This window comes from Brienomyrus brachyistius, chromosome 1 (assembly GCF_023856365.1).
Source record: "Brienomyrus brachyistius isolate T26 chromosome 1, BBRACH_0.4, whole genome shotgun sequence".
Taxonomy (NCBI): Eukaryota; Metazoa; Chordata; class Actinopteri; order Osteoglossiformes; family Mormyridae; genus Brienomyrus; species Brienomyrus brachyistius.
Genome location: NC_064533.1, coordinates 30,540,580 through 30,555,051, shown reverse-complemented (window position 1 = coordinate 30,555,051; position 14,472 = coordinate 30,540,580). Strand labels below are relative to the sequence as shown.

The window sequence follows — 14,472 nt, the reverse complement described above, 5'->3', positions numbered from 1 at the left end:
GGGGCTTATGATCCCCTTGGTATAAACTCTTCCTGAATGTTTTGGTCCTAATGAGAGACTACTGTAGGGCACAATGGAAAACAGATGGACCTAAACTTTATGACCGTAATCAACAAAACCATTAGATCTCTGTAACGGTTTGGAGGTACAACACAACAACAGGAGCTGAAACAGTTCCTGTGACTCACGTTATGAGACTACCGTAACTGTCAAATGATAAAAACACAGTGTCTGGGATATTCTTGCCCCACAGTCAGACTGTGGCGGCAGTAATCTCAATGTTTCACCTTCTCGGGTAACAACTTTGCTAATCGCAGCCAAACAGACTTCCTGTATGAGAGCACAAAGCATGGATACCTCTGAAACATTTTTTTGAATCGATCGCTAGGGGCTATCACTGGTATGCGTGGCAAAAATGGGCTATCAGCTACATATTTTTATAAAGAAGATATTATGATTTCAAAAGTGGTCTCAGTCTGTCGCAAGTCAAACTAATAGCATAAAACTACATCTTAGCCTATAAAAATAATTGAATGTTTTTTTTTTCTCTTTAGAGGGAACGTGCCCAGCCTTTTGTGTAGCTAAAAAGGTAATGGCTAGTGGCTACGGTCATGAAATAATCCATGCGTATGAAAGGCAGACTTGCCTCACCCACTGCAGGTACTTGGCCTTTGAAGCCACAGAACCATCTGCCGGCCTTATTTAGCCCATCTCCCTTGGATGGCTGTATCTAAGTGAGTGACATCGCTCCTCTTTCCCTGCCAGCAAATCTTTGGAAGGTGCTTTGAGCCAGGATCCCTCTACCCTGTCATCTGCGTGGCTCGATGCTCCTTGGTGTGGTGGCTTTGAAAGACCCCAGCAGCAGCTAGGGGATGGGTTAGGGATCTAAGGACCACATTCCCTTAGCTGTGGTGACAGTGCTGGAGACAGGGTCCTGCTAAAGACATCTGGAGGCCTTAATTTGGACGTCAGTGCAAGAGGACTCTAGCTCTGTATATTCAAAATCCTATCCACTATTCATTATTGTACCGAGAAGAATTTCCTGAGTCAAAAAGTGGCTTTACTTTGCAATAAGACAGGACCATCTGGGCCTGCTTTCTGTTACAGTTACAGATTGGGCAAAGCGTCAATCATAACGTGACTTTTCTGGAGCCTCGTGGGGGTTCGAATTTCCACATCACTCCGACTGTGGATTTTGTGGATGTTCCTCTCATGTCAGATGCATTTCCTCCTATAGTCCAAAGACTTACAGTAGGTGAACTGATGCAAGTGAATGACCTGTAGTGTGCATGATTCTGTGTGAGCCTTGTGAAGGACTGGGATCCCAACCAGGGTGGACCCATATCTTGTCCCCTATGCTAGTCTGGATGGGCTCCTGCTCTTCCTCCGTGACCCTGTACTGAGAGACCTGGTAGTCACTTCTTGAATCGTCGTAGCTCCATGGTTTGTATGACCGGATTGAACCTGAACCCCCTGTTCTTTAGAATAAGAAAATACTCTTTTTTTTTTCTAGCAGGATTCTGGTAAATCTATGTTGTTTAAGGGTGAAATGGGCGTAGCGTTTTGCAAACTTTACCCATTCGTTTTTCAGACCTTGAACACAAGTTTATTCACGGAGCTGGAATGTGGCATGCTGGTGTTTGTGAGGTCAGGCAGCCATGAGGCCAGCTGAATCATCCCCTTGTTTCACTGTTGTGTGACTGTGTTGGTGGACGCCATGTTTCAGCTTTAGCATGAAGGATTCCCAGCAGTATTTTATGGAGGCCCAGTTGGGTCTGTACACTGCAATGATCAAAGTCACTTCATTAAGCTAAATCATGCTATAATTAATCTTTACATTGGCCACTTAATAGGTATATTTTTCACAAAATTTTTAACAATCACAGAAAAGCCTTCCTGTATGGACGTAATGAAATGACCGTATATTTGCTGACCATTTATTTGCTGCCCCCATGTTACTCCCCATGAGACACACATAGCATGTGGGTGACGTCAGGCTTGGGGCTCACACTGCAGGGTTAGACAGCATGCAGCACCCTTAGAGGTGGGGGGGGGATCCCAATGGACATGTATATGACTATTCTGCCAAGGTTTGAACTGGTGACCTTCTGATCACAGGCACAGAGGCTTAGCCCACTGAGCCACTCACTGCCCTCAGCTGCCACATGATCTTTCTATATTTTGCACATTGCACAATGTGGACAGTTAGGAGAGAAGTTTTCATTTCATATCACACCACCGCTTTTGTGTAAAGATACATTTGAGTGTGGGCCAGAGAGCAGCGTCAGCCAGGGTTCCTGCAGCAGGGTTGATGTTACTCGGCCAACCATGGGATTCGAACAAGCAACCTTCTGGACATGGGGACCCACTGAGCTACAAGATAAAATCTGAAGCTAAGCAGGTCTTCTGATTAAGTGCTATCATAAGAAGTGAGGACCTTTTGATGCTTTCTTAAGATATTCACGGTAGGTTTCGACCTATGGTGTTAGGAAATACTTGTGTTAAGAATAAAATGATTATCAGGAAGGCATTTAGATATATATGTCAGTAATTAATACAACTGAGCTACCTGTGTTTTCCTTTCTCGGGCCTTCTCCAGTTTTAGTTAGATACGGTGGGGACTTTGCTCTCAGTTAGTTGTCCCAAATGGTTAAATTGAAGGTGCACATCATCCGTGAAATAGTTAACTCTTGCGAAAGAGCACAAGATGTTCCTAAACAAATATTTACCCTAATTTGATATTTTTCCGGCACTAATCCTTTGCGTTGTACTTCGTAAACCATGCATGAAACGGTTTTGTCTGAAATTTCGGGAATATAAAGTTCTATAATTGCTTGCGTCATTGATGCATCTGATTGTGTCGGGGTGTGGACGGCATCTAGGACTCGGCAGACTAAATACTGCGCTCTCAGTATGCCGCAGCACGGAGTCACAAGGCCCCAGCCCGCGTTAATCAGACAGGGCGCGGTTGCTGTTTCACCGGCTTGCTCTCCATCTGCCCATAATCCTCCGCAAAGGAAGCAGAGACTCCCGAAGGACATGGTGAGTCCTTTTCACAGGACGGCTTCTGTTCTCCAGAGCCGGGGGTGGGCCCCATTTGATGAACGGTCAAGCAGAGGACCCCCAGATCACGGCCAGGCACCGGGAAAGCTCTGTCCCACCCAGTCCAGGAAATGACCATTTTCCTTAAGCATTCCCAGCCTCTTATGGCATTTGGGCTCAAGGTGGCCAGCTCACTGTCAGCATGACCCCACAGCCCTGAGCTAAATACACCAGTCTGCTTTTCGCTTTATCTCTTTTATCTTCATGCCTGTGGCTAAAGTAGATCTCACCACCCCATTTTTCTGAAAGCTCCCCTATTTCACATAAATTTGAGTATTTTAATTTAACATTTTTTTCACTGCATATAGGATGCCCATTGATATCATGGATGAGTTGTTCTGTTTTATGTTACTGTGTAATCCTTGTTGTTATGACACGTTTGTTCTTTAACTACCAATGTGTCAACCTCAAGAGACAACCTCTCTTTCATTTTCTGAAAATAAGGGAATTAATAAAGTACGTTTCCTGTGAGCATTGTAAATATGCCCTCTGTGTCATATTTGTTTGAGCTAAAATACTGTAAGTTGTACCACTTTCAAAAGTTATGACAGTAAGGTCAGCATGTATGAGATGTTTTTCGAGGTATTCGAGAAGGTAAAATCCATCAATATTCTTTCCTCCAGCTTATCCTGTTCAGGGTAACGGGACAAATGCCAACCAATCACAGATTTAATTTTTATTATTGTAAGTAAAGAAAGAAATATGGCAAGGTCTAAAAGCTATTCACGAAATAAGTGAAACCTGAATAGCCTCAATATGTGAGAGACATAATAATCGATACTTTATTGATCCCTGTGGAGAAAGTGTCCTTACATCTCCCTCAACTCATAGAGTAAGCTGTCTGTGAAGGGCTGCCACCTGTAGTGGTGCCCAGGGAGCTGGGGGTTAAGGGGCTCGGGCAAGGACCCGCAGACGTGCTGAGGCTCTGTTTGAATCAGTGACCTTCTGATTACAGGCAGACAGGCTTAGCCCACTGACCCACACGCTGCCCCCAACATCAGTGATAACTACCAAAACGATAAGCTCCAGTTTATTTGAATGTCTTTATGGGAACTTGATGTTGCATCAAAAGAACAAACCATTTGCATTACCTGGGGAAACCCTGGAGGAGTTACACACCATGACTACAAGACACCATGCAAACCTGTAACCAATCCGTTCCTGTAACGTGATTTTTCCACTATTTAGCACTAAATGGCAGCTGATAATGAAGGAGCTAAAATAGGATAGCAGGATACTGTTCTGTATTATTAAGAACTAAGAAAAGAACAAGTAAAAATGTTCTCAGGACAAATAACTACCAACATAAATGCTGCATCACATGCGAAATGCATAAAAGCAAGGCAGGGTCACCTGCAGAACTTTATCGCAGGCTAAGCACCCCCCCAGCTTCCCCCCCACCCCCACCACCAAACAGACATATCACAGGACTGTGACATACCAAGTGACAGGAAGAGGGGGTAGAAAAACCAGTGTTATAATCAAGAGCAGATTAGATTTAAGTTCATGTTAAGTATTTCTTGCATTTGGAGATGCTTTCCTTAAAAAGCAGGAGTGTAGCCTTTCTGTTCTGCAAAGTAGGTGTGACAGCTCCATTACCGTAAAGATTGTGCTTTTAGTGATGCACTGATGTGGAAAGTTTGACTGATACTGATAAGCGATATATTTTTCTCTAATATCACCAATACTCGTAGCTGGCTAATCTCAGAACTACATGCCAACTGGGTGGTGGGGGGTTTGCCAGTGGTGACACATGCCAAGCTTCCTGTTTATTATTTTGTGGAAGATGAAAGATTAATATACGGGCCAGACTTAATACTGAATTATAAACATATCACAGCTGATGCTTTGAGGCCTCTTATTAATGGTGAATGAACCGACAAAATCCCTCATCCTCCACTACGGAAAACGTTTGACCATCCAAAGCAAATCATCTCCATTCTTTTAGCAGTTATATCATTAGCTTTGGTATTGCTAACACAGGATATTGTTAAAGTTTAAATGTCAGCTGGCAATATCGGTATCGCACGTTTCCATGTCTTGCTTGTACCGTCTTCATAAAGATGATATCTAATTAATAATTAATAATGAGGAGAAATAGGTCCACATTGCTCAAGAATTGTGAGAGAAAATCTCAATTCTCAGTGGGAAAAAATGCGCAGAATCATGCAGCCCTACTCCTCTTTTTACGACTCTGTCACAGACTTAATGAGGAAAAAAAAAGAAGTTACGTTACGTTAGGCAAAAGTCTGAATACTAAGGCCGCGCAGAGCGCTTAGAGGCGTACAGCTGCAGGCTCCCGTGAAACCGAAAGCATCAGAACAGCTACTGTCATTTTAAAATTCTAATCCTTTGCCGTGAAGCGCCTGCCATTGTAGATTGCTGCTTTTTTGAAGCCTCTTGTATAGCTTGTGTTTCCTCTAATAGTGTTTCCTAATTAAACATGTAATAACAGTGCACATTTGTGTTGGGTGAGGCTAGTCATCTGCTCATATTTGCTAACCGGGAAACGTACATTGGAAAATTGTATGTTTTAACACTAATTCTTTGTCCAGACATAAGATCGCATCATTCTTCCTGTTTCTTTTTAAAAGGCCTCCTTTAAAAACTCTAGCACAGTCTCACCACACTAAAAGGATGAATAAACAAGTTGAGCTTACGTATTCATGCAGGGCTGGGATCTATTTCCTCATGGTTTCCTACATTTTATTTTTTTTTCTGAGGTGTGACGTGCTTCACTTGTGTTTTCCTTCAGGTCTCTACGTCGGTCTTCCCAGTAGTGGTGAAGATGGGACACGCCCACGCTGGCATGGGAAAGGTAAGGCCTGTAACACTGCTCTGTGGCCACGCCCCACTGACATCATTCTCCCACCTCCCATTGGCTAAGAGGGTCGCCCACAGCTTCCAAGGCCGAAGGCAGAGCTAGCAAAGCTGACAAAGGCATAGTGTCAGCGTGACGCTAAATTTTGAATCTGGTTCAAGTTGACACATGCGGCCTAAGCATCTGCTTGTGCTTAGGGAGGTATTGAGAGACCTACATTTGAAGGCCTGTCATCATTCTAGCTGCTATTTCAACTGTCCCATGCGCAACCACTGTTTGTAGATTGGAGAAAGCTGATGATATGTCCTAATAAAACATTTCACAAATTAAAATGATACAAAGCACATTTATAGTTATACACAGCATACAGTACTGTACAAAAGTCTTAGGCAGTCATAGAAAATGATGTTTAAATAATCTTCATATTGGTGTAAAAGTTTGCTACATATCTATATATAATACATACTATACATAGCTATTATATCTATTAAAATGTGTTAGCCTAACCATTTAAAAGCCTCTCCTAAATCACCCCAGTATTTGCAGCAACTTTCCAATACATCCATGTATATTTTGATGCAACCACTACCTTACTGACCTTATAAACTGTTTAAATTAATTAAGTGAGCTTCTGGTGAAATTTACCAAATACACAGAATGGCTGTGGTGCCCATGAGTAGAGGTTTGGGAACTGAAGCCAACCATGAGATACCAGTACCTTTTGGAAGAAAGGAAGAAATTATTGTTAATATGCATATATTCTGATGTTAAATTGTGTGGGCTAATATATATTTACTACCTAGATAAGTCACTTTAAACATTTCATTTGACTACTTAAGACTTTTGCACATCACCATATTTACTTTCTAAAAGTCAAAAGTAAATTTTTCACTTATCCACAATGCCGTCCATCCATCCATCCATTTTGTGTTACAGCATGTCCTTTTCATGGTGGCAGGGAATCTAGATTCTATCCCAGAGACTACGGGCACAAGGCAGGGACCAACTTAGGATGGAGCGCCTTATTATCCAAATACAATTTTAACACAATTAACCAACAAACCTATGTGTTAATGCAGGTATCTGATGCACACATATTATTTTGTCTACCTATAGGGTATCAACAAACCGCTTATGCAAAGGTGTACAGTACTAGAATACAGTTATAATCTCATAAGACCATCAATTTACTGAGCTTTGATGGTAAACAACTGCATTCAAGCAACTAACAAAAACAGCTACCAAATACATGCATAATATCTTTTGAACGGGCGGCATGGTGGTGCAGTGGTTAGCACTGTTGCCTCACACCTCTGGGACCCGGGTTCGAGTCTCCGCCTGGGTGACATGTGTGTGGAGTTTGCATGTTCTCCTCATGTCGTCGTGGGGTTTCCTCCGGGTACTCCGGTTTCCCCCCACAGTCCAAAAACATGCTGAGACTAATTGGACTTGCTAAATTGCCCATAGGTGTGCATGTGTGAGTGGATGGTGTGTGAGTGTGCCCTGCGATGGGCTGGCCCCCCATCCTGGCTTATTCCCTGCCTCGTGCCCATTGCTTCCGGGATAGGCTCTGGGCCCCCCCGCGACCCAGTAGGATAAGCGGTTTGGAAAATGGATGGATGGATGGATGGATGGATGGATGGATGGATGGATGGATGGAATATCTTTTGACTCAGGTGACTGGGCGGGGGTGCCTCTCCCAAACTCCACCAATAGGGACAAGGTTAAAACCGAACCCTGTACACCATCAGAACAATTTGATAGCATTAGGGCAGTTTAGAGTAAAGTATCTCTGAAATACTAGGTCAACCTAAATCAAAAGGCCTTGTAAAATTGATCTTTTTAAAAAAATAGTCTGCTGGTTCTTGCTCTGTGAAAGTTTTATGTTTTAGAAAGACATGGCCTGCAATGAACTGCACAAACAGGGATGGCAAGCAGCAGGTGACCTGACCCTCTATGCCTTTCACTCCAAGGCATGTCATGCGAAGGAGGACGTCTTAGATTTTATTTCTTAACCAACTGATTATTTCATGGGAAAATTAAGTTCCTAGGGAAAGAGCCGGACCCTTCCTGAGATCTCTGGTTGTATGGTGGTTATATCAGCAGCCACCGTGCATGCAGAAGGACACCTTTCTGATGTCGCATTGCTGCCGCTGGAATGCGTGACTGGAACGGGGCTCTGAATTCTCCCTTCGACACATTCCACTGACCCCCGCCCACCCATTTACTGCTTCTAGATATTGAGCCAACCAATGAAAAACGAGAAGTGCCTTATACGCCAGGCCTGGGCTATGGACCAGCCAAACATGTGCGAGGGAATGTGTTTTCCCGTTCACCTTGTGTGCATTCTGATGGAACAGCAGCTGAATTATCGCATTCCAGTACCTCACGGCAATGGAACTGTTGTAAATGACAGTGAAGATTACAGATTTAGCATGTGACTGTTCCCTGGGGCGGTATGCTAGGGAAATATTGCATCACTCCAGCTAAGCAGATCATTAGCAAGTGCACCATGTGCCTCATACACACACACACACACACACACACACACACACACACACACACATGTATCCATGCTTATGGAGGGCAGGTGCGAAAACAACAGCTCTCAACACCCAATACTCTCGAGGACTAGTGTGTCCAGAAAAGCTCTTTCACATGGCATCCACTGAGCAGCGCTTCCCATTGGTTAATTTCCCTCAGCCAGTAAGCTGTCTTTCCCCATGTGGCCCAGTGCGGCTGTAGAGTTCCAGCTGCCAAGCGCTCCAGCTCTGCTTTGGTGCTCTGCATAGACCGTCACGTCGGCAGCGTCACTGGAGCCTGAGAGGAGCCTTGGCCTGGAGCTAGAGTTCCGAACATCATACCGTCTTTTGCTGTCACGCTTCGGTTTTTCTCTTTGGCTCTCCTCAATCGGTTACCAGTATGTCACGAAAAGCGAATCGAGGCCTCCGATCACTTGTGGGAGCGAATTCGTTTTAATTCTTCGGCTTTGCATAATGTCATTTTGCCTGACTCGGTTTCAGGCTCTTGCATCAACTACGACCGAAGAATCTGCCATAAAATAATGCTGTACTAATTAGCGAAACCTTGAAGGGTCTAAGCATATTCATTAGATTTTCTTGCAGGAAATGTACATACCACACACTAGACTAAAAGTGACATCAGTTTTACAGCTCTGACAGTAGGGTGTTTAAGACTGTACAGCTCTAATGGTTTGCCAGGAACCAGCATGTTGACATGGTGTTTTAAGGGGGCTGTTAGTATTTGTACTATGAGTAACAATTCTCATGCTGGGGAGGCTGAGGTCAGGGTCACCCCAAGGGCCACAAGACGTTCGGCTCTGGTAGAGGAACAGCTGGGAGAGACTTTTGTTCCGCAATGAATCATGACATTTCTGGTCTTGTGGGATGTTGCCCCTTACTCACCACCACCACCTATGTGGGCGGGAGGACCCATGATCTCTCATCCACAGCGCTCTTGTGGTGGCTCCAAGTCATTCCCAAGAAAAGGAAGGTGAATCATAGCAACAGTGACTGTGGTCACAAACAGGCTAAATATGGCCTGAGAATGCACAAAATCTTGGGACACCCCTACCCAGAACCGCTCCCTAGCAGGAACCAAGGGCAGATTGGGCCAAGCTCTTTAAGAATCCTCCATGGGAAAGTTAAACTCAATCTCCATTTAGCTGTTTAGGGTGGAGAAATACCCCTTTCTTAGAGAGTGGACATAATTTACAAGCCTGTACATGCAGTTGCATTTAGATTTATATCTCAAGCCTTTAAAAACAATATTTCCAGCTTTCAGAATATAATGAAGCTTCTTAATACCTGTGGATAATAGATTATGCTAATTCAAAACTTTGGTGAGCTCTTACTGAGTAGTACTAAATAATTTGTGTGGGCATCACATTATTGAATCACAAATGGATCTGGCAGATTGTGGTGGAATTGCAGTGATTACAGATGACTCTCTATGCCCTGGACTTTAAGTGCAGCTCTGACTAGTGCAATCTACAGAAGTTCTGTGATGCATCAATGAAGAGCAAAGTGAGGTCTGCTAGAGAAATTTTCGGGGTGATGTTAAAGCTCAGTGTTGGGATGACATCAGCCGCGAGGAAGGGGTGTGGAAGGTAGACTGATGTCCAGGCTGTATTCTGTTCTGAATGATGATGCCCGTCATCTCTACAGGCATATTCGAGGAACACCTTCAGCTGTAGGCCCATGTATGATCGTTTCAGGTGCTTCTTTGTGTCTATTGCCATTTGTTTGCTTAAAGCTTCCAGTCTCCATCTCCTCACCCCCAATGGACACTGACCCAGCTCTCTTTCACCTGCGAATTTATTGTTCCATTAGCACTAAATCATGCACCATCCATGTCTACATGCCTAATCATACCTCACTTATACCATCCACACTGTTATGTGCATATATAGTGATTTATGTTGTCCGTTTGTTTATTTGGACAGTCTAATTTAATAGAGGTTAAATCTGCCTCACCTGTACCACCTGCAAGGTGCTTATTAGGCGTAGACTGTCTTATTTGTTGTTTGCTTGTTTGAGGTTGTTTGAAGGTTGTTGTGCTGGGAGTCGTTGTAGTGCCATGGGACAAAACAATGTCTCCCCCCCCCCCCCCGGAACTGAAATACGTTCTGCCTTATCTTATCGTATGTGGTATCTTGTCTTTCGGATTCCCAGAAACCGTTTCACTGTATCAGAAATTTAGATTCTACTATAAGATTGTATAATTAAGTCTACACTTGGCGCATTGAAAGCCACAGAAATGTACACATTGGGCTTTATATTAATTACTTGAAAGAATCACTCCATCTGATGAACAAATCCACATGACGTGAAAATGGGCCACGGGATTTATTGGAGAAGATGTTTGAGGGTTTACAGTTCAACCCACAAGGGAAATTCAGCAAAGCGAAAGAACTGTTTTGCAAGAACTAAAGAGCAACAGAATTCAGGGTTTGTGTCTGGATCACATTTGGTTTTACTTGTGACTGAGAGCTAACTAGAGAATCCATCTTTTTGCATGGTCAGATACGATCAAGGGAAGGGTGAGGCGAGTCAGCACAACTGACCACGGTCACCTGCCCCATGTCCACCCTTCTCAAACTTGTCTAACGGCCGTGTCTCTCGCTTGTCTTTCCATCAGATTAAAGTCGAGAATCCCCATGACTTCCAGGATGTCACCAGCGTCGTTGCTTTGGCCAAAACCTACGCGACTTCTGAGCCTTATGTCGACTCCAAATACGACATCAGGATCCAGAAAATTGGAAGTAATTACAAGGCCTATATGTAAGGACTGAGATGCAGTGTGTGGCTTACGACAATATGTAGGGTTTGATCAACAGCAGCACGTTTGATTATTCAATTAATTATTCAATATAGGGACAGAAATGACACCCCAAACTAATGGTAAAGTAAGAGATGCATATTTTTCAGAATTCATTTACAGGTGGAGCAGTTAATAAGGCATCATCTCACTTCTATAGCTAAAATAATTTACCGTTTTATTTTTTACTTTAAATTTTAGTTTTTTTTTACTGCTTGTGAAAAATTCTTACATTTTCTTCTAAACTGCACAACACCACTACCCCATTAAAGGCCTTCTAGTGAAGCTTAATTATGTAGTTTTACTGGGGCTTAAACTTAAGCTCCATGAAGAGGATGTAGAAACGGCTTGTGAGTAGTCATGCTTCAACTCGGGCATTCCTCCATACCTCCCCCGGCTCTCCCTCATCAGGTCCGCATGAGCTGCTTTGCTCTTCACTTGCTGTAGGGACCTCGGGAATGATACTGTCGCAAGATCGCCACCAGGGGGCAGGATTCTCAGAGGGGCTGGACTGACCCAGTAGTTAAGTGGAGGATTGTGCAAGTAAAGGGCTTCATTGAGTGTAAAAGATACTGTTTTTTTAAGGAGTCCTCACAGTTAAATTACCAGCTAGTAAAAGCCATTAAAAACTAGAAATAAAAGGTGAGATCAATCATGTCACGCACTGTCCCTTGAGCTGATATTTTCAATGGTACATCCTTGTGCTTTATGCCCTTCAGTCACAAAGGCAAATGAGACTAGGATTTAAATTTGAAACATTATTGCAACTGAATAAACGGTATTATCTGTGTATTAGTCATGGAGAGTAAAGTCCTAATCTTCTCATTTACACTGCTAATACTCTTCCTAATGGAATGGGAATCCCAGCTCTTCAAATTCTATAATTATATGCATGCATCTATTTGTTTAAACGGGTAGAATAAGTAACGATCAGTACTTACGAACTCACGGCTTCTTTTTCCATGAATCACTTTATTTTTCCTGTGGACTAATTCGGGTTCAGCTTGAGGCACCGGAAACAGGTGAAGCAGTTTTTGATAAACACAGCGTCATTCTGTTCGGCTACAGAGAGGCCTCAAGTCTCTAGGGAAGACCTGAAATAATTAACCTTTTGATCCTGGCCTGTTATTCGTTTGTAATCCGTCATTCTTTCCCTCCCACCTCCGCCTCTCTAGGAGGAAATCCATATCAGGGAACTGGAAAGCCAACACTGGCTCTGCAATGCTGGAGCAGATCGCCATGACGGACAGGTTCGTCACTCCCTTGGTGTTCCCCTTTCTCATAAAACGACGTCTCATGTGCAGATCAAAGATCGTGATGCATTTGGTGAAATGATCTTAGATGCGTAATTTCACTAGTCATGAATATTTTTTAACTCTTTAAAACACAACACAAGCAAGTGCTAAACTTGAATCATTTTACACCCTTAATGAACCTGGGAGCCTTCCTTACAGAAAGGGAAAGGCTGCTTCGCTTCCCTGCTAATGTGAAAGATGGATTGTACTTCTGTTTGGGGAAATAAGTGATCCTAGTAAGATATATTCTTTATGGTGCTTGTGTTTGCCACCGCGGCAGGTACCGTCTATGGGTGGATGCCTGCTCGGAGATGTTTGGCGGCTTGGACATCTGTGCTGTGAAGGCCGTGCATGGGAAAGACGGCAGTGATTACATCATTGAGGTCAGTGCTTCCCTTGGAGGGCTGTCGGTACTGGGTGAACATTAAAACTTCAGTCACAGGAAGACATGAACTAATCTAGACATATTTATCAAGGGCCATCAATCTTGGCATCCATCTCTCTTCCATAGCTGCTTATGCAACCTCAGGAAGCACAAGGCAAAGGATGCCAGCCCGTCACAGGGCACACCAAGGGCAGCTTAGAGACAGTAGTAGCCCTATTCGCATGTTTCAGGACTGCAGGAGGAAACTCTGCACAATTATGGCAAGAACATACAAATTCCAGACACAGTAGATAACAGACACAGGAGCTGAGGGTGAAAATGAAACCCGGAGCAGCCAAGAGGTGTGCGGTTGCACTGTAGAGCCAAAGTGCTATCACATCAGTCACATCAGCCAAGCCTACTCTATCTATCCATTCAGCCAAGAAGCAGGGGAATAGTTCTCTTTTCGTCACGTGATACAGTAGCATTAATAATAAGGCTGTGTGGAAAACTCACAGAACATGTGTGCACTGTGATATTTGTGCAAACCTGTATCTCGTTCCTGTCCACTGTAGCATGGTTGTAAACCCCCCCCCCCCCCCCCCCCCCAAGCAGGACATCAAGATGAGGGTTGAAGCGTTGTGTCGCTTGAATGGATCTGACGACATTTGCGAGTCTTTAAATTTTTCTGTATTTTTATTATTTAACTGGAAATGTTTAGTACGGTTGGGGAGAGACAATCAGCTAACAATGAGATGCAAGTGGTCATGCAACAGCAGTCCACTATTATTTATCCTGGTAAAATAGGATGATTAACACTTCTGTAATCCCCCAGTTTAACTTATCACGTTTGCTCAGTGTTGTGAAGTTTTTCAAAGTAAGAGGAACTCTAAATAGTTTAAACATGAAGCATTACTTGGAAGAGTAATAGTTTATGTTCTGTCACACACCGATTGATCCAGCCAACCTTCTGATTCTTGGCACAGTTTCTACAGAGCAATCATCTCCATCGACATGGGTGCGGTCAGATAGGGCTGCATTAAACTGCCAGCATGTCACAGAACGTTAGCATGGGAACAGCATTTAACCTGAGGCAGCAACTCAGACATTTTGTTTATAGTGGTGAAGTTTGGGCCAGACTGAGATTTCATTTACTGTGTTACCCCAGAAAGGCATGTTTGAGCAGCCAGCAGGAACACTTACAACAACCAGCTTTCTGTGGAATAGCAATAGTCCATTAAGGCCTGATAGTGGAAAAAAAGCAGAGATAACCCGTTCTACTGTTTGTTTGCGTCAGTAAGCATCCGTCTTGCTTATATAGTACATGGCTGAAGGTACTATAGGCATGGTGCCAATCCGAAGGAAACAAAGGACACCTTGGAAAGGATGCCAGTCCACACAGGCGTATTATGGGCAATTTAGAGACACAGCTTAGCCTAACTGCTTGTCCTTGGACTCTTGAAGGAGATTGCTGTCCTCAAAGGAAGGTCACATGATGCAGGGGGAATATGCAGCCTCTACAGACACAGAAAAAAATGCATGAAAACTGA

The 14,472-nt window shown here is 43.6% G+C and overlaps 1 protein-coding gene across 2 annotated transcripts in view; it reads left to right on the top strand.

The window, feature by feature from the left end:
* The window catches only part of syn3 (synapsin III), an 84,976-nt gene that overhangs the window by 57,149 nt on the left and 13,355 nt on the right, over window positions 1-14,472 (top strand). For both annotated transcript variants that reach the window (XM_049007703.1, XM_049007713.1), the window contains exons 7-10: window positions 5,858-5,920; window positions 11,084-11,226; window positions 12,439-12,513; window positions 12,839-12,941. In XM_049007703.1, the coding sequence (XP_048863660.1) occupies window positions 5,858-5,920; window positions 11,084-11,226; window positions 12,439-12,513; window positions 12,839-12,941 (384 nt within the window). The remainder of the gene's footprint in view (window positions 1-5,857; window positions 5,921-11,083; window positions 11,227-12,438; window positions 12,514-12,838; window positions 12,942-14,472) is intronic.